General features: G+C 44.3%; 1 protein-coding gene across 1 annotated transcript in view; it reads left to right on the top strand.

Annotated features, from left to right (window-relative positions):
• Positions 1-21,242, top strand: part of LOC141231540 (protein ELYS-like) — a 61,882-nt gene that overhangs the window by 36,589 nt on the left and 4,051 nt on the right. The window contains exons 12-15 of the mRNA XM_073667724.1: positions 1,292-1,461; positions 3,773-5,207; positions 14,940-15,079; positions 15,173-15,279. Of these exons, the coding sequence (XP_073523825.1) occupies positions 1,292-1,461; positions 3,773-5,207; positions 14,940-15,079; positions 15,173-15,279 (1,852 nt within the window). The remainder of the gene's footprint in view (positions 1-1,291; positions 1,462-3,772; positions 5,208-14,939; positions 15,080-15,172; positions 15,280-21,242) is intronic.

A 21,242-nucleotide genomic window follows, 5' to 3' on the forward strand; every position in this document is an offset into this window, starting at 1 on the left:
TAGAACCTGAAGCGTATGGCCTATTTTATCTACAACTATCTATGCAGTGCAAACTCGATTCAGGGTTTATGTTCTACAACAGTCTTCCCCAAACTGAAGTGCTCAAGGCCCACCAACAGGTCACGTTTTCAGGATTTCATTAGTATTGCTCAGGTGATAATTACATTACCTGCGCAGGCAGTAATTCCATCACCTGTGTAAGGGTATTTGCGCACGATGCGGATTTGAAGCTGAAATTTCCTGAGCGTTTTTGTCTCTCCCTGGCAGATAAATCGCATGCGGATTTTACATGCAGATTTTACATGCGTTTTTTCCCCTCACCCATGACAGCACACCTTGAGAGGGATCCGCCCCACCAAGGACAGGAAACTGTCTGAAATAAAGGGGCGGTACCTCTCCCTCGCTTCAGTTGGTCTCCTGTCCTTGATGGGAACCTGTCTGTGGAAGAAAAGAATGCTGTACCTGGGTCTGTTCCGGTGTGGAAGAGCGGGCGCCGGCCTGTGCATCGGGTTCCAGGCTCCAGAAGCGCCGTCCATGGTTCCCTGGGGCTGTGTCTGAGCGTGCGCAGGCGGTGAGCAGGGCTACAGCTCCCCGCAGACCGCTGCACCTTGGATGGCGCTTCTGAAGCCTAGAACCCGGTGCACAGGCCGGCACCCGCTCTTCCACACCGGAACAGATCCAGGTACAGCATTCTTTTCTTCCACAGACAGGTTACCATCAAGGACAGGAAACCAACTGAAGCGAGAGAGGTACCTCCCTTTTATTTCAGACAATTTCCTGTCCTTGGTGGGGCGGAACTCTCTCAAGGTGTGCTGTCATGGGTTCAGGATAAACCAGCTACCGGTAAGTAACCTTGGTGTTTTACATGCGTTTTTTACAGCGTTTTTGTACATCAAAAGCTAGTCACATTCACCCAGTCTTAATTAGCATTTCTATTCATGTAAATTATGCGGCTGCTGTGAGCTGGTATTTTTAGCCTGGGAAGGTGCCTGGTCCCTGGCCATTAAATAACATCTCACTGCTGGTTCATTAGCCGCTACGTCCCTCCGATCAGCACTCAGCAGCACTTTGCATGCAGCATATTTTTGTTGCGTCCAAAACGCTGAAAACATGATCTGCTGGTGGGCCTTAAGGACTGGAGTTGGGGAACCCTGTTCTACAAGATTGGAAATGAAAATGGTAAAATGGACAGGGGTATCTGCACTTCTCAGTATTAACAGCTTGTATGTATTTGAATGGCGGCCCTTTTTTTGAAAAAAAAATTAAAATTACATATATTTCTTTTCTTCAGCTGTGATTAGTATTCATAATAGTGAAGAAATTGAGAGTACCCATTCTGAAAATCTTGGTCAAGAAAAGAAAGAGCATGAATCTGAGCTGCAAATTATGGAGGAGAATGTTCTACTTGTTGAGGAAATTCCTTCTATCGCACCCCTATTTTCTCACTTTGCGGAGATTCAGGTAATGATAATGGTTACCACAGTTTGCTTCTAAGCTTACTGTAGAAGTGTGAGAAAAAGTTAGGCTTCGATGCATTGTCTATCTTTTTTTTTGTTGTTTTTTTTTATGTAAAATTTGTTTCTTACAGGGTTTTTTTGTTCATTTTTTATTAAAACCATTTTACCTAGAGCTTTCAGTTTTGTATTTTTTCCAAACAGGAAAAGGAAAACAAAAACATAAGATATTGACATAGTTACAGTTCAGTTAAAAGCAATCATAATATTTTTTTATTTTTATATATAATATATATATATATATATATATATATATAGATGTCAATTAATCAAAAACAACAATAAATCAACAGGAATTGGTATGCACTAGCCCTTTGAGTAGAGAGAATATCCATCTATCTAACAAAGAGCTGATTCTCATTGATTGTTCTGTCATAGGGTCCTAATTTCGATTATTCCTTCCTTTCTCCTTTTTTTCAAGGCCTAAGTGTAAAAGGATGGAGAATAGCAAGGATCTCTTACTCCCGGTTTGCATTCCTACATACTAGTATCTAACCAGGGTCCCCACAGCGACTCGTATATGCATAGCGTTTCTCTTCTGATACACTACTTTTTTCATAAATATAATATTATTAATTTTATTCTTAAATTCTGTTAAGGTTGGAGGGTTTGGATCTAGCCAATGATATGGCAGCAGTTTACGTGCCTGAAAGAGAATCCTTGAGATGCACAGTGTTTGTTGCTTCCCATTCATTATTTATATTGCACATTTTAAAGCCATCTATGCTTAGTTTTGTCTTTTGTTTTTTACAATGTGTGTGTGGTTTTCTTTATACTGATGTTTTAGTCCTCATTTGTGACTTCTCGAAATGCCAGTTTTTGTGTAATGTATTCATGTACCCCTAGCAGAGAACACAATGTATATAGCTTTATTTTGTGCAGTTGAAGACTAACATGCAACATTTCTTTTTAAGATTGTGACTTTTGGCTCTAAAAAGTGACTTTAAAAAACCTGCAAATGATGAATTGGAGCCTTAGAATTTTAAAGGCAATCTGTCACTCAAATGATACTGCCCCAAACCATTGGAAATGTGAATCGAATCTTGGCTGCATGATTACAGCCAGGTATGTCATTCTTTTAAACACAATGGTGTTTGAGAGAACAATTAGTTTGAAGAGCCAGTCAGGGACCATAAGGAGAGACCTGACTAGTACGACGCCATGCCCCAGCCGACTTCTCCTTGCGCTGCTCTCGTCGATTGAACTTTCCCATCTGTGTGCCTTTCAATCAACTAAACCAGTAGGAGGAGAAGCCGGCTCTGAAATGTCAGAGCAGTTACTGGAAGAACATACCTGACTGCAATCATAGAGCCCGATTCACTGGTGACCGCTTCCCTTTAAACACTATAATATTTAAATAAAATCAAACCTTACCGCTGTGGTTTAACCTACAACGACCTTGTATTCATATAATGCTAGCTTTCTGGTGTGCAGTGCTGGTTGTCATAAGTGTATCTACAAGAGTTTCCATTATTATAGTGTTCTTATGTTGTATTGTGTTACTGATATTAGCTGCTATTTTCTGTTACCTAGCACCACACCTTTATTCCTTTACTCTGATTGCAGACCATTATTTTTTCTCTTGCTTGCCTCTGTTCTTCTGCTGCAGCCCCATTTGTTTGCAGATCTAATGACATAATTTTGATTGAATTGGCAACAGGACAGTTTTCACCCGTCAGTATGGGGACTGTCCAACTGGCCTCAGTAGTGTCATCCCGTGAAATCGTTATCGTAAGATTATTTTATCTGTACCTGGAGCTTTTGATTCTCCTTGGTGGCATCCAAATCTTCTATGTCTTCTGCTAAATTGCTTTGGTCTGATGTCCTAAGAGGACACAAAATAGTCTAAATGTCAAAATATTACTCTGCTGGCGCTGCTATGATGATTGTCAGCGTCTTTTTCATGCTTCTTTGACACTCTGCACTACATTCATCAGACAAATGAATGAGTAATATTAACAGAGGTGCAAACAAAAAAATGCTTTGCAATCAGGGGACATAAAGGGATGGTTTTACTTTTTTTGTGGCCAAGACCAATATTCTATTACGCCTCTGTATTGCATGAATAATTTCATATACTTGTTGACTTTGAATTATATTTCCACTTATAAGGAAGAGCAAGTAGTCATCTAGACAACCGGATGACACCAAGTTCCTCTCCTGCAGACAGCAAAGCAAAATGACTGCTAACTTGTCTTTTCTTTTACTTATCAACTGTCACTATGTGTTATAAACACTATAAGTTGTTTTTTTCTCAGGATTTGGATTACACCGTGAATATTAAAGCCCCTGAACCAGAGGTGACATATCAACAAATAAGTTCAGCCGCTGAAGACCCTAATGGGGAGAATAATGCTGACCGTTATTATTGCAACAATTATGAATCTGCCTTAAAAACCTTAAAAGCACCATCAATGGATCCATGTGATCTCAGTGATGAAAAGGTCAATTTGACAGCTACAGTTAGCAGTGATGAAACTTGTGATAATGCCTTGGCTCTTGGCACTGAGGAAGGGACTAAGGTTACTGAAACACTGCCTTTTATGCCTGAACCTATCAATGCAGCCATTGCAGAAAACGTGCTCGATGCTCTTAAAGAAAATAGGGATAAGGATTTTACAGAAGAAGTTAATAGTGATTCAGTTTCTGAAAGGAAACTCAGAAATGCACACGATATCGCTAGGACACCTGTAAACAAGGTTAAGCAAACAAACTCTAACACAGTTCTAAGGATAACACCCCCTGAAAAAGTAGATGAGCAGAAGCTTAATCTGGATGAATTTCAGACTTCTCCAACTGAAGGCAAATCTACTATACTACTAAAGCCTCCAACCCCTCGCAGAAGTATCAGGAGAACTACTAAGGTATCTGACAATACCAACAATACCCTTCCACTTCCTACAACCCCTAAAAGAGGCAGTAGAAAAACCAAGGATAATCCTGAAAACTTAAGTACAACATTACCAATCCAACAAGAGGACCAACCATCCATTACTACCACAAGAATTTCTAGAAGAACTAAAAATTCTGCTTCTGATCAAACTCAGTCCACAGAAAGGGAAACCACTGTTACTGAAGAAATTGTAACAAAGATGCCAGCCTCTCCTGCTAGAACCCGCAGAGGAAAAGCTGCAGCATTGGATAACCACATAAATACAGGAGATATTGTGGATGTAAAAACTGTAATGCCGACAACACCTACTAGAATTATTAGATCGTCCAAAGTACTACAAGAGAGGGAAAGTGAATCAAACATTGAGAATGTTGAGACTGAACCACTTGTTTCTACACGTACAAGGGGACTAACGAACAAACAAGTTGTGAATGAGTTGGTCAAACACTTTGAGCTTGGTGCCTCACAGGCTTCCAACAAACCTGACTCCAGCCCTCCTCATTCTCCTAAAAGGTTACTCTTAAGATGGTCTAGAGTCAAATCAGAAAATCAGATTGATAAAAAAGATACAGATGACAATATTGTCACAGCACAAGAGGTGATCACAGTCAATTCTAGAAAAACTGCAAAAAAGTCTATTGGTAAAACAGATATAGAGGATTCTGCTGATGTCGATGAAGAGCAGAAGAGAACAACCCGTTCAACAAGGACTAAATCTAACATTGTTACAATGCCAGATGCCACTCCTGTTGAATTTGCATTCTCATCACTTACACCAAGACGTGGAAGAAAACCAAAAGGTTTGTTTAGACCTCCGTTTCCTGTTAAAATAATGGTTCCATGCTAAGAAACTTTAATGTTGACGCAACATGTGGATCATGGTACTACTGGGTAAAACTCTGATCCCCATAGAAACATCATGGTTTAGTAGACTCATACTATGTATAGGTGCTGAACCTGTGAAATAGTCCCTAACGTGCAGGAGTATTTCAGCCATCTGATATTCTCCATGATATCCGGCTTCTAGACAAATACATTTTTTCTTTAAAATTCTTTTTATTAGGAAATTTTTACAGTATAGCGAACAAGGGGTCTGGAAAGGGATGAAGGGAAAGGAAAGGCAACCAAATAAAGGGAAAGAGAAAATGGGGTAGGGAGGAAGAGTAAAGGAAATGAGGAAGATCGTCTTAACATAATTGCACCACAGTGTTCACATAGCAAGTGCAAAAACAACATAGAATGAAGTATAGATTAAAAGAATTCTGGCAAAGTAATAAAACATCATATAAAGAGTCTTCTCTTGCTTGGAGGAAAAATTGCGTTCCAAAAGGACCATTTGGAAAATGCATTGATTTTTAAAACCACTTATTTGTTTCATGAATCAAAAGTAAAAATGGAGATCAGAAACTTTTTGTAATATATCTTATTAGAGAAAAATGATTCTTTCTCCACTTATCAGCCACTTTGTTTCCCAGCACTGATGTATTCTCAATACTGCTCAAATCAGTCTACTGATCTGTCTGTGGTGAGATAACAAATTACACTTGCTGTTATAAAAGGGCAGGCAAGGGAAACTGTAGGGAAATAAAAGCCGAAAAGCACATGGGAAATTGCTGCATCTTCTAGTTCAGAGGTAAAAACTGCTGAAAATGCCTGTGCAAGTCATAATGGCTAGAAATAGTGTTCCTAATGTACTGTACCCTCATCAGTTTGTTCTGAAAGGTCACCTGAAAATGCAGTGAAACCATTAGTGTTTCACTTCTTTCTTTTGGGTGTCTGAAACATGTATGGTTTACAAAGCATTGGATGTAAAGTTTACTGTTGAACTGTTTGATTTTGTTAATTTGTAGGGGAAAGCTTGTCTACTTGTATATATACTAAAGCAGGGGTCCTCAAACTTTTTAAACAGGGGGCCAGTTCACTGTCCCTCAGACCATTGGAGGGCCGGAATATAGTTTTTAAAAAAACTATTAACAAATTACTATGCACACTGCACATATCTTATTTTGAAGTAAAAAAAAAAACAATACAGGAACAAATACAATATTTAAAATGAAGAACAAGTAAAGTTAAATCAACCGGTATTTCAATAGGTAGGTAACTGTACCCAATAGGCAGCATAGGTCCCCAATAGGCAGGTAAATATCCCCAATAGGCAGCATAGGTCCCCAATAGGCAGGTAAATGTACCCAATAGGCAGCATAGGTCCTTAATAGGCAGGCTGTTTCCCCCTTATAATGCCCTATGCAGGCTGTCCCCCCCCCCCCCCTTATTATGCCCCATGCAGGATTTCCCTTTCTCCCACCATATAATGCCCCGTGCAAGATATCACTCCCCTGTCTTTATAATGCCCCATTCAGGATGTCACCCCCCCCCATATAATGCCCCATTCAGGATGTCACCCCCCCCCCCCATATAATGCCCCATTCAGGATATCACCCCCCCATATAATGCCCCATTCAGGATATCACCCCCCCCATATAATGCCCCATTCAGGATATCACCCCCCCCATATAATGCCCCATTCAGGATATCACCCCCCCATATAATTCCCCATTCAGGATATCACCCCCCCATATAATGCCCCATTCAGGATGTCACCCCCCCCCCCATATAATGCCCTATTCAGGATGTCACCCCCTCCCCCCCCATATAATGACACATGCAGGATATCACTCCCCTGTCTTTATAATGCCCCATGCAGAACGTCACCCCCCCCCCCATATAATGCCCCATGCAGAACGTCACCCCCCCCCCATATAATGCCCCATTCAGGATGTCACCCCCCCCCCCATATAATGACCCATGCAGGATATCACTCCCCTGTCTTTATAATGCCCCATTCAGGATGTCACCCCCCCATATAATGACCCATGCTGGATATCACTCCCCTGTCTTTATAATGCCCCATTCAGGATGTCACCCCCCCCATATAATGCCCCATTCAGGATGTCAACCCCCCCCCATATAATGATACATGCAGGATATCACTCCCCTGTCTTTATAATGCCCCATTCAGGATGTCACCCCCCCCCCCCCCCCCCATATAATGACCCATGCTGGATGTCACCCCCATATAATGCCCCATTCAGGATGTCACCCCCCCCCCATATAATGCCACATGCAGGATGTCAACCCCCCCCCATATAATGATACATGCAGGATATCACTCCCCTGTCTTTATAATGCCCCATGCAGAACGTCACCCCCCCCCCATATAATGCCCCATTCAGGATGTCACCCCCCCAATATAATGACCCATGCAGGATATCACTCCCCTGTCTTTATAATGCCCCATGCTGGATGTCACCCCCATATAATGCCCCATTCAGGATGTCACCCCCCCCCCCCCCCCATATAATGCCACATGCAGGATGTCACCCCTAATATTATGTCCCATGCCTCCATACATTAAAAAAAAAATCCAATACTCACCTCCCTCCTTGCCTGCTGCCGCTGCTCAGGTCCGGACTCCAGCGTCTCCGGCGTTGTCCCTCTCTGCGCTCCCTGTGACGGCTCAGGGGAGGGCGCGGTGTAAAGATGTCACCGCACCCTCTGATCTGAGACGTCTTAGGGAGCGCAGACCAGGAAGACAGCGGCTCTGCGGAGGCACGGGGAGAGGTAAGTATCCGCCTGCCGGGGCTCTGAGAAAGCTGGGGGAAGGGCGGGCGCTGACACCGCTCTCCCCTGCCCACAGCCCGGCGGGCCGGATAAAAGTCCTCCGCGGGCCGTAGTTTGAGGACCCCTGTACTAAAGTATGGCCTGTTAAATTGTATCCTTCAGTTGAGGTTTTAAAACTGTGTATTTGCAGCTAATAGCAATTCCTAACTGTTACAGCAGTTCTGTGCATGTGGGAACTACCTGTAGTACAACACATGGGTGCAGAAATCCCACACATATATTGTTTCATAGACACGCTGCATTCATTTAATCATTTAAAGCTTTGCTAGAGGAACATTTGCGATATTGGTGGGCTCCTACTCTTCATCCATGGCTGTAGTTACGAAACGAGACACAAGATGCAACTTGACCACAGAAGATGTATTGCGTTTTAGAGTTGCTAGAGAAGTATAAGGCCTTAAAGGGAACCTGTCACCCCCTGGGCGATATCAGACCTCTACTATGGGCATACAGGTTATAGAAAAGTAACTCTATACTACCTGTATGGCCCATAGTAGAGGTCTGATGGGAATCTGTCCCCCCTGGGCGATATCAGACCTCTACTATGGGCATACAGGTTATAGAAAAGTAACTCTATACTACCTGTATGGCCCATAGTAGAGGTCTGATGGGAACCTGTCACACCCCCGGTGATATCAGACCTCTACTATGGGCATGCAGGTTATAGAAAAGTAACTCTATACTACCTGTATGGCCCATAGTAGAGGTCTGATGGGAATCTGTCCCCCCTGGGCGATATCAGACCTCTACTATGGGCATACAGGTTATAGAAAAGTAACTCTATACTACCTGTATGGCCCATAGTAGAGGTCTGATGGGAATCTATCACCCCCCCTGGGCGATATCAGACCTCTACCATGGCCATACAGGGTATAGAAAAGTGAATCTATACTACCTGTATGGCCCATAGTAGAGGTCTGATTGCAGAGAAAAGCGCTTTAATAAATTCTTTTTTCCACAGGCTTGGCGTCCGGGGGACACCAAGCAATCCCCGCCTATCTGCTTATTATTCCCTCAAATCCCCACCTCTCTGCTTAATTATCATATCCCCCCCCCCCTTCCCTGCACGTCACAGGGCCCTGTGACAGACCCTGTGACGTGCACTGTGCTCCCTGACTTCCGGGCATGCGCAGAGGGCCGCTCACATAGAGCGCGCTTTGCTTCATCCCGGCCCCGTCTACCTGTGCTCTGCGCCGCAGGTTTCTATTGCGCAGGCGCCGGAAAGTGACAATGACCCCCGGCGCCTGCGCAATAGAGCCCTGCGGCGCAGTGCGCGTAGAGACGGGGCCGGGATGAAGCAAAGCGCGCTCTATGTGAGCGGCCCTCTGCGCATGCCTGGAAAGTCAGCGAGCACAGTGCACCACACAGGGTCCTGTGACATGCAGGGGAGTGGGGGGATATGATAATTAACCAGAGAGGCTGGGATTTTGGGGAATAATAAGCACATAGACGGGGTTTGCTTGGAGTTCCCGGACGCCAAGTCTGTACAAAATAGAATTGATTAAAGTGGTTTTCTCTGCAATCAGACCTCTGCTATGGGCCATACAGGTATGTATAGATTTATTTTTCTATACCCTGCATGGCCATAGTTGAGGTCTGATATCGCCCAGGGGGTGACAGGTTCCCATCAGACCTCTGCTATGGGCCATACAGGTATGTATAGATTTATTTTTCTATACCCGGTATGCCCATAGTTGAGGGCTGATATCGCCCAGGGGGTGACAGGTTCCCTTTAAATGTCTGTTTTATTTCATCAGCATTTTGAATCGGACATTCCTCAGTTTTTGGTCATTATGTCCCTTTTTACAGTCCGTGTTTCAGCAGTAATTTTCTTGTATGCATTAAAAAAATCACAGCCTTTTCTACCTTCCAAATGTTAAAAACTGCATATTGATAGCATTTTCAGATCCATATATTTGTATTGATTGGATTTTATCCGTGATTTTAAACAAAATCAGACACACAAAAACGTGATCCTCACCATAGACTATTAGGCTATGTGCATATGTTGCCATTTTTGCTGCGTTTTTCAGTGCAGATTTGTCACAACCTGAAGGATTTCCTGAAGCCAGCAAAGTGAATGAGAATCCTGAAGTCTCATGCAGACATTGCTTATTTGTGACTTGCAGATTTGGTGCAGCTTTAAATCTGCAGCATGTCAATTATTTCAGTGTAAGGGTACGTGCGCACAATCAGTAATCGCTGCGGATTGGAAGCAGCGCACTAGCGCTGCGTGCAATCCGGAGTGGCCAGATGTTACAGTATAGTGGATGGGATTTCAAGATATCCCATTCCCACTATGCGTCTCTGTGCACCTGCGGATCACCCTCGGACATGCGGTGCGTCTTTCCAGACCACAGCATGTTAATTTCTCTTGCAGAGCCGCTAGTCTCCGCAACAGAAATTAGATCACTACAATTTATTGATTGCGGTGAATCCGCATGGTTCAATTTACACATGCGGATTCACCTGCGTGCAGCGATTTGGACGCAGCATAAAGTATGCTGCTTTCAAAGTTTTGCCAGTCCCAACCGTGTGCACATACCCCCTAGGCTGTGTGCACATGTTGCAGATTTAGTGCTTTCTTTTGTTGTGGGGTTTTTTGTGCGCGAATTTGTGATAAAACCTGGTGCTAGCAAAGTGAATGAGAAACCTGAAGTGTCATGCACACGTTGAGTATTTTTGACTTGCAGGTCTGGTGCAGAAAATAATCTGCAGCATGTCAATTCTCTGTGCGTTTTTGCCTGCGTTTTTCAACCATTGAATGCACTGAAAAAACTAGGCAAAATCGCAACATTTTTGATGGTGCGTTTTCCTGCCAAGAGATACAGAATTTTCTGCACCAAATACTCAACGCGTGCACACCCTTAGGCTGTGTGCACACTGTTCGTTTTAGCAACATTTTTTCCGCTCAGAATTGGGCAAAAAACACTAGTCAGGATTTGCAATGCGTTTAAAACTGCTGCATGTCAACTTTGTGTGGTTTTGCCTAATTCCCTTTGCCCATGTCACCTGTAAACAATAATAAACCATTATATACTCACATATCTGCCATAATCCCGAGTGTCCCACGGCAATCAGATCATCCAGGAGTGTGATCGCTCCCGGCAGTGTATAGCGCTGATCTGCCGGGAGAGAGGTCACCAGAGTACAAATCAGCTGATGAGCTCCGGTGACCTCACTCACTGCACCGTTGCTGTGTCAGAAAATTCTCATGCAGCGGTGATGCCGTGAGGTCACCAGAGCTTATCAGCTGATTGAACTCCGGTGACTTCTCTCCCTGCAGCTCAGTGCTGTGCACTGTCACAGGAGCGATTTTATACTCCTGTGTCCATGTGTAGCCTGCTGTGACTGCTCTAGAACTGACCCAAATCTTCATGGGACACTGTGGATAATGTCATCACCTCGAACAGATGAGGGATGGTTGTGGTTTTATTTTATTTTTTTCAGGTGACTGGCTTCAACGGATTGGACGTTAGGTGAGTATTTTTATTTTCTGTTTCTTTTACAGATGACAATGGCTTCAGGGGATTAGGCGTTAGGTAAATATAACTGTTTATTTTTAAATAAATGATTAAAACCATGTGGACTTTTATTTCAAATAAAGGATTTTTTTCAGTCCGTGTGTTTTTCAAAACCATACTATGTGGTTAGTAATGGGGGTGTCTTATAGACGCCCGGTTTTACTAACCTGGGCTTCATGCCAGCTGCTAATGCAAGGCTGACATAAACCCCAACATTATTACCCCACTTGCCACCGCCACAGGGCAAGTGGGAAGAGCGGAGACTAAGCACCAGATTTGGCGCATCTTACGGATGCGCAATTTCTAGGGCTGATACTATTAGCCTCGGAGGGAGCCAGTATCCATGGCCCCTTCCTTGGCTATTAATATCTGCTCACAGCTGTCTGTTTAGCCTTTGCTGGTCAGATTTTATATGGGGACCCTACGTCAATTTTTTTCAGGGGTCCTTCTTGTATCTAGCCAGTAAACGCTAAGGTAACAGCTGTGGGCTGTTAATAGGCAGGGAACATTTTTGGCTAATTGCCCCTTCCCTGCCTAGTAATATAAGCCCCCAGGTTTCCCTCTGCTGGATATGAAAATGACGCGGGAGCCCACACCATTTATTTTACTTAATTCATTTTATTTCATAAGAAATCCCATGCCCACTGCTTGTTTTTGACGCTGTGTAAACTCACCCGCAGCATGTCAATTTGCAGATTTTGACCGATTGAAATGTCATTACATACAGTGGATCCACATGTACTGACAAAACAAGTGCAGCATTAGAATGCAGCATTTTGGGCATAGTCCAAGCGCGCTGCTGGTTCCTGATCGTGGGGACGTACCCTATAAAGGCTTAACCAAACAGCTGTGAGCTGTTAATAGCCAGGGGACATATTGGCCTAATAGCTCTTTCTAAGCTAAAAAATACCAGCCTTCCGCTGCCCCAGAAATGACACTTCATATTTAATGTTCCAATTCTGGCACTTAGCCCAGATTCTTCCTGATGCATCAGGGTAATGGGATTAGGTGTCGCTGACATAAAGCCCAAGGTTTAGTAATGAAGAGGTGTCAGCTAGACACCCTTATTACTAAATTTGTAAGTAAACCGTGAAATAAACATACACGCCAAGAATAAAACACTTTATTTGAAATAAAACCGACACATTCTTATCCCCTTCACGACATGCGCCGTACATGTACAGCGCATGTCGTGTCTCCCCTTTTGGTGCGGGCTCCGGTGCTGAGCCTGCACCTTTCCGGGCAAATGACAGCTGATCTGGACATGCCCCTAACAGCCGCAGGTGGAATCGCGATCTACCCGCAGCTGTTAACATGATAAATGCCGCTGTCAAATTCTGACAAAAGCATTTAACATGATCATGCCGGAAGCGTGTCACATGATCGGGGGTCTCCGATGGGTTGTCATGACAACCCGGAGTCTACAGGAGACCTCTGTGGTTGTCATAGCCAATCTGCTATGAGCGCCACTCGGTGGCCGGCGTTCATAGCCGATGAGCAGTTTTGTTACACATAGCGGGACTAATGCCCTGCTATGTGTAACACAGGTGATCGGAAGATGGAGACTATTGAAGCAAGTAAAAAGTAGAAAAAAAATGTTTTTAAAAGTTTAAATCACTCCCACCCCCACTTTTGCCCTATTCAAAATAAAACCATAAAAAAATCAAATATACACATATTTGGTATCCCGCTTTCAGAAGCGCCCGATCTATCAATATAAAAAAAGTGTTCATCAGATCGGTAAATGGCGTAACGAGAACAAAAATCCAAATGCCAGAATGAAATTTTTTTTTAGTCGCCGCAACATTGCAATAAAATGCAATAACAGGTTATCAAAAGATCGTATCTACACCAAAGTGGTATCAATAAAAACATCAGCTCGATGCACAAAAAATAAGCCCTCACCCAGTCCACGAAAAATAGTCTCGACTGGTCTCAGAAAATGGCGCCTTTTTTTTTTTTTTTTATAACAAAGTTTGGATTTTTTTTTCCACTCAAATAAGAGAACATATACATATTTGGTATCTACGAACTCGTATTGACCTGTAGAATCATAATGGCAAGTGAGTTTTAGCTTTGAGTGAACATGGTAAAAAAAAAAGGCGGAATTGCACTTTTTTGCAATTTCGCCGCACTTGGAATTTTTTTCCTGTTTTTCAGTACACAATATGGTAAAACCAATGGTGTCGTTCAAAAGTGCAACTCGTCTTGCAAAACACAAGCCCTCACATGGACATGTTGAAAAAAAATAAAAGTTATGGCTCATGGAATAAGGTGCGCAAAACCAGAGAAGGGTTAAAGCCATGTCCCACGTATCTTTTTTCAAATATCTTTAGCTCCAAAAGGCATTCCTTGCTGTAAAAAAAAGCGCATGCAAAAACCGTGCTTTTTTTCTGCCAAGAGATGCAGAAATATCTGCACCCAAATACTGAACGTGTGCACATACACTTATGGCTGCATGATCTATTTGTGATTATGGAGACCATGTTAAACAGATGTCTGAATGAGACTTTACTGGTTCATCTAAGGCACCAAGTTTTAGGTTTAGCATAGTTTTGTTTAAACATTATCTTACAGTTAGAATGATCAATGTTACATTTGTGTGCTGATTCCCAGTTACTCTGCATCATCACCCAGAGCCGCACTAACGGCTCAGCTAGTTCTGTGCTGTCATTTTTTCACTGAATTTTATGTACATGCATAAGAGACAAAAGGACAGTGAAAAAAGCGCACCAAAAAACAAGCAAAAAAGCAAGAAAATCCTGAACAAACCTCCTGGCAAGAGATCAGGTTTTGCTGCAGAAAAAAAAACCACGCAGCAAAAAACGCAATGTGTGAACATAGCCTCATCTAAATTGTGTGTAAAACTCCATGTTCACACTGGAGAAGCCGCCCCAGGAAGCTTTATGGAGCAGATTTGATGCCTCCGACACCTACTACATATCTGCTGCATGTGAGCAGAACTCTAGCTATTTGAGTGCCGCTCATTTATGTAGAATGTAACTCTGGATCAATAATCGGGATAATTAAGTGGCATTTACAAACCAAACTTTTCTTATGTTATCAATAATGGGTGAACCTACACTTCTGGCTACATTAATTTGTGAAACCTGATGTGGAAGAAACCAGTTTGTTCCAATCTTGTGTCTTCAGGTCCAACAAATAAACTAGAAAAAAAGCCGCTGTGTTGCTGTTTTCATAAATTTCAATCTTTGTGCTCCATGGGCACATTTTTAGCTTTCCAGTACTTTAAAAAACATGGACATACTTGTAACAATAACTGAACAGCTATTTCTCACGTAATGAACTTGTTTGTTCCCTCTGCAGCTCAGCAAACAGCTCTCCTTATTTCTCCCACTAAGACGCCAGCACCAATAGCTTCAGAGTACCTGTTTTCTCCACCATCTCGAAGTACAAGGAGGACAACAAGGACAAAACTCTCTACCAGTGTAATGCTGGAAGAAAAGGTCGGATATCATTGTTTTATGTTGCTGGGCTTTCCTTTCCTTTTACATTGCAGAAAATCTTAAGCCCTAATTATGCGTTTCCCTAATTTTTAGGATGTAACTGTTAAGGAGTCGCATGAAATAGCTCATGTTCCTGACACACCAGAACTAAAGCGACCAAGAGGCAGACCTTCAAAATGCCGAGTAAAGGAAGACGACCAGTAAGTATTTGTTGTAGTGTTTTCCTTCCTTCTTAATTTCGGTAAAATCATCTAACCTGTTACATATATACACACTTTTGGGCCTGATTCATCAATGTGTAACCACCAGAATTCAGCCTTAAAATACCTTAGATGTTGCAGTTTTCACAGCAGTTTTGGCCGCTACACCAAATTACTTGGAACTGGGGCGAGACAGAATATTGCAACACCTGCTTGACAAATTTATTACAAATTGCTCATACCTTACAGCAGAAATGTTACTTCAGTTTGTCTGGATTCGCGATCTAATCCAATTGGAGTCATATTATTAAAATCTAACTATTATTAGTTCTATTAAGAAATAAGGTGATTCTGAATCACAAATATCTAGAAATGTTGTACCAAATGTAGTCTGTGAATGCTGTATTAAATATTAGTCTCAATTATGAAAGTCTTCTCCCATGAGCGACTAACATTAACTCCCTTTTTTAAAAGTTTGTTCCCATTAATAGTTAGTGGGTCCTATATTATTTGATTCTATACGTTATCTAATCAACCAGTCTCAGTTGTGAGACCATCTATTCCCATATCGCACTCTCATCAGTGGATCATTATTGGTTGGCTAGTAAATATGTAGCATTGAGAGTGATCCAGTTATGAACTCCCTGATCACTTCCTATGTAAGAACAGACTAGCACATTCAAACATTGGCACTGGAGATAAAGCCCTACGCTTTTCTTCAATGATTGATTACTGCTTTGAGTATATAAACAGTATAAAATGCGCAGTAATCCATGAGAACGTATTGGCATGATTGCTGGCTGGAGTAGCATATTTGGCAAGATGCATGTCCGTGATGAGGTGTACCGAATTCATAAGGGGTTTGCACATTTTAATTCTGCACACCCATCATTAAGACTGGTGTACAAAATTCCAGTTTTAATGAATCTGGCCCTTTATTCTGACAGGGTAAGTATGCTTAACAGCAGATGCTAAAATATATTTGTGCCACCTCCATGGGATGGCTTCAATAAGGCACATTGGTGATTGACAGCAGTCTTGCGTGTTAGTCTACTTTTCCACTCCTCATCTTTTTTTATAGTCAGTGGCTTTAGGAGCAATGTCCATTACCTTATACTGTTGGGCGCCGTCAGTGTTCATGTCTGGCATTTCAAACATCACCCTTCACCAAGTTATATAGAGAAGTCTATAGAAAGTTATAATAAAATTATTAAACAGATTATGGACTTAAAGCAACTAAACCACTGCTAAGAAAAAAGGACTATTAGGATATCACCTAGGGATCTGCTTTACCAGTAGAATCTGGCATTACTGATTGACGTCTATTTAATAGGAGCAAAATATCTAGGTGGTCTGACCTGATTGCTGAAAATTTACGGATTATAGAATAAAGGGGAAGAGGGAAAAAATACAAGGAATAGGTTTGCAGAAAATAAATGTTTCAATTTTGACAGTTTTTTATGAACACCTATTTATTAATTCCATTAAAGGGATTGTCTGGTTTAAAATGAAAAGTGTGCAGTCACTCTGTGCGACTGCAGACTTGTGAATCCTCCCAGGGCACGCACTGTGTGTTGTGAGGATTCGTCGTTTCCTGCCCCGGAAACGGCGGTAAGGTACTCTACATGCATTCTCCATGGCAAAACCCATCTAGTGGGCGCGACCTCGCTCAATACAGTTGTATTGAGCGAGGTCGCGCCCACTAGACTGGTTCAGCCTGGAAGCATGCATATTACATACCTGACCGCTGTTCCCGGAGCAGAGAACGGCGAATCTTCGCAGCACACAGTGCGTGCCCTGGGAGGATTCACAAGTCTGCAGTCTCAGTCATACCTGACCACTTCGACACCCACCATCCGATTCACTTTTCTGCATCGCTGCGTGCTGTTTCTCCGGTCTCTTCACCATAGACCAGTAATTCCATACAACAAGACCTTATGACATGCAGTGACCTGCGGTCTGGATGTGTCATGAAGTCCTAATCCATAATGAAAAGGCCTTAGAAGCAACGCGCAATGGCAAAAAGAGGAGGATCAGACAATAGCCGGAGAGGTCAGCTTTAATCATGTGTGTTTTTGTTTAACAGGCATACGTAATTAGGGGTCATACGTAAGTTGGATGTTTGGAAGTCGGGGACTTCCTCTATACTACTTAAACTTATTTTGTTGTTCAAAGTCTGGATATAGTATATCATTAATACTGTAATATATTCACTCATGCTTCTTATACAGATTTCTCCATATAATACACTGTATCAAAGTTCCTGAACATTTCAATTTGTAGGAAATAAAGTGCAACATTGTTCTCTATTGGGTGGCACTTCAATAACTGTCTCAATCATATTGCTATCCTTTAAAGGATCAATACACACTAGCTATTGAACCCGTTCTACGCCCTGGTGGCGAGCATTTTTATTGGTATATGGTCTCCCATGCTGGTATGTCCTGCCCCCTCCTGTCCCCACCATCCTATCCTGGTATGCATGGCACTCCTCACCCCCAATCCTGGTATGCATGGCACCCCTCACCCCCCCAATCCTGGTATGCATGGCACCCCTCACTCCTATCCTGGTATGTATGTATGGTACCCCTCACCCCCCCCCCCCAATCTTTGTATGCATGGCACCCCTCATCCCCCAGTCCTGGTATGCATGGCACCCCTCATCCCCCAGTCCTGGTATGCATGGCACCCCTCATCCCCCAGTCCTGGTATGCATGGCACCCCTCATCCCCCAGTCCTGGTATGCATGGCACCCCTCATCCCCCAGTCCTGGTATGCATGGCACCCCTCATCCCCCAGTCCTGGTATGCATGGCACCCCTCATCCCCCAGTCCTGGTATGCATGGCACCCCTCATCCCCCAGTCCTGGTATGCATGGCACCCCTCATCCCCCAGTCCTGGTATGCATGGCACCCCTCATCCCCCAGTCCTGGTATGCATGGCACCCCTCATCCCCCAGTCCTGGTATGCATGGCACCCCTCATCCCCCAGTCCTGGTATGCATGGCACCCCTCATCCCCCAGTCCTGGTATGCATGGCACCCCTCATCCCCCAGTCCTGGTATGCATGGCACCCCTCATCCCCCAGTCCTGGTATGCATGGCACCCCTCATCCCCCAGTCCTGGTATGCATGGCACCCCTCATCCCCCAGTACTGGTATGCATGACACCCCTCATCCCCCAGTCCTGGTATGCATGACACCCCTCATCCCCCAGTCCTGGTATGCATGGCACCCCTCATCCCCCAGTCCTGGTATGCATGGCACCCCTCATCCCCCAGTCCTGGTATGCATGGCACCCCTCATCCCCCAGTCCTGGTAGGCATGGCACCCCTCATCCCCCAGTCCTGGTATGCATGGCACCCCTCATCCCCCAATCCTGGTATGCATGGCACCCCTCATCCCCCAATCCTGGTATATATGTATGGTACCCCTCACCCCCCCAATCCTGGTATGCATGGTCCCCTCGCCCCCAATCCTGGTATGCATGGTCCCCTCGCCCCCCAATCCTGGTATGCATGGTCCCCTCGCCCCCCAATCCTGGTATGCATGGTCCCCTCGCCCCCCAGTCCTGGTATGCATGGCACCCCTCGCCCCCCAGTCCCGTTATGCATGGCACCCCTCACCCCCCCAATCCTGGTATGCATGGTCCCCTCGCCCCCCAATCCTGGTATGCATGGTCCCCTCGCCCCCCAATCCTGGTATGCATGGTCCCCTCGCCCCCCAATCCTGGTATGCATGGTCCCCTCGCCCCCCAATCCTGGTATGCATGGTCCCCTCGCCCCCCAATCCTGGTATGCATGGTCCCCTCGCCCCCCAATCCTGGTATGCATGGTCCCCTCGCCCCCCAATCCTGGTATGCATGGTCCCCTCGCCCCCCAATCCTGGTATGCATGGTCCCCTCGCCCCCCAATCCTGGTATGCATGGTCCCCTCACCCACCCCCCAATCCTGGTATGCATGGTCCCCTCACCCCCCCCCCCCAATCTTTGTATGCATGGTACCCCTCAGCCCCCCCCCCAATCTTTGTATGCATGGTACCCCTCAGCCCCCCAATCTTTGTATGCGTTCTACCCCTCACCCCCCCCAATCTTTGTATGCATGGTACCCCTCACCCCCCCAATCTTTGTATGCATGGTACCCCTCACCCCCCCCCCCCAATCTTTGTATTCGTGTTACCCCTCATCAGTTTCACGCTGTACGCATACAAAAAAATAAACACTTATACTCGCCTTTCTTCCTTGTGCTCCAGCGCTGCTGTGTCCTGTTCTGCCGGAGGCCGGTGGAGGAGTGCGGCGCGTGCCCATACCGCGCTGTCCGGCGCCATTTTGCTGTAGACACACTGTAAATGTGTCTTCAGTAAAATGCCGCCGGATAGCTCTATGCGCATGTGCCGATTCCGATGCCTCACTCCTGCCCCGATCTCTGGGTCAAGAGAGGCGCCGCAGCAGCGCTCCTCCCGGTCAGGTAAATATGGCGCTGAAGATCGTGGTATGTGCTCAGTGTCTACGCATACCGTGATCTCCGGTGCCATACCCTCCTCTTACCTGTAACGGCTGGATGCGTTCTTCTGTCTGGAGCCAGACTGCACAGGCGTGTCGCGCTTGCACAGTCTATCGAGGCTTCAGACAGAGGGACACTTGTAGTGTTATATTATAGATATCAAGTGATGCTTAAAATCGCTTGGAAAAGTGCATGTAAAAACGCCTAAACGCTTCTCCCTGGCAGAAAAACCGCATGTAAAATCTGTATGCCTTTTTCTGCCAGGGAGAGGAAAAAACGCTCAGGAAATTTCTGCTTAAAGTCTGCATCATGGGCACATACCCTTATAGTCCGAAAAATACCGTATTTTAATATTTTATTTAATTAACAAAATAACTTTCATTTTATTCACTTTCTTTACTCCCAGACCCTTTTCTCCCCCTTTTTTTCTCATTTATTCTATATTTATTCTAAGTGGTATATGCTAATGTGAATAGTTTAATAACAAAGGTGGGATTTCTGCTCTGAGACTCTCACGGTATGCATACACTAACATTTTACAGTTTAGGGAACACTTATGTACTAAGTGAACTAACATCTGGATGTAAATTTGGTAGTTTGACGCAGTATTGAGAGATGGTGCTCACCAATATGACAAAGGGGATACGGGATTCGAAAAAAAAAAAGTGCCTAACCACGGACAGGCAGGTAGTTGCGATGTACCTTTCTGTTGTGCCCAAAGCAGTCACAGGCTTCTACTGAGGTCACCGCAGCAGAGCAGCAGTTTCTCCTCCTGTTGACAGGACGGGACCACTGGTGTCATGCTGATTGACAGCTGGCTCTCTGCTGCCTATTTGGGGGAAGCCGGCCATCAATCAGCATGACACCAGTGGTCCCGTCCTGTCAACAGGAGGAGAAACTGCTGCTCTGCTGACAGGGGGAAGCAGACTCTCCAGCAGGAGCGGTCAATGACCGGCGCCGGGTACAACAGGCAGGTAGTAGCCTGATTCAGCAACTTCATTCCTATTTTTAATGTCCCAGATATCCCCTTTAATGAACTTAATGAAATGGTTTGCTCTCTGTCCTCCACACTACTTTCTCCAAATGTATGAGCTATATGGACCTACTCTGCTGTCTTTACCAGAAACGTCAAAGGGCTCGTTTGATATGATTCTGTATATATTTGCATTTTAGACACATTGAACATAGTAAGTTTTGGCTAATAAGTTTTAGAAGGGGCACAGTAAAGGATATTCAGATGTGACTTTTTTCACATCTGTGGTGCAGTTTCCATAAGTAACTGCAACCACTACCCAGTGTCAGATTATTTATTTGACCTCAATAGCACCCCCCACTGGCCTTGTTGATTTCTAATGGGCACTGTTGTGGTGTTCCTCACTTTTGATAGTGCTGCATGCAGAGTTATTCGTCCTGCGTCTACTATGTGTCTGCTATGGCAATCCGTGATGCAGAGCCATACCTGT

Source organism: Phyllobates terribilis, unplaced genomic scaffold, assembly GCF_046119375.1.
Source record: "Phyllobates terribilis strain yellow unplaced genomic scaffold, ASM4611937v1 Scaffold_520__1_contigs__length_1232081, whole genome shotgun sequence".
NCBI classification, from domain to species: Eukaryota; Metazoa; Chordata; class Amphibia; order Anura; family Dendrobatidae; genus Phyllobates; species Phyllobates terribilis.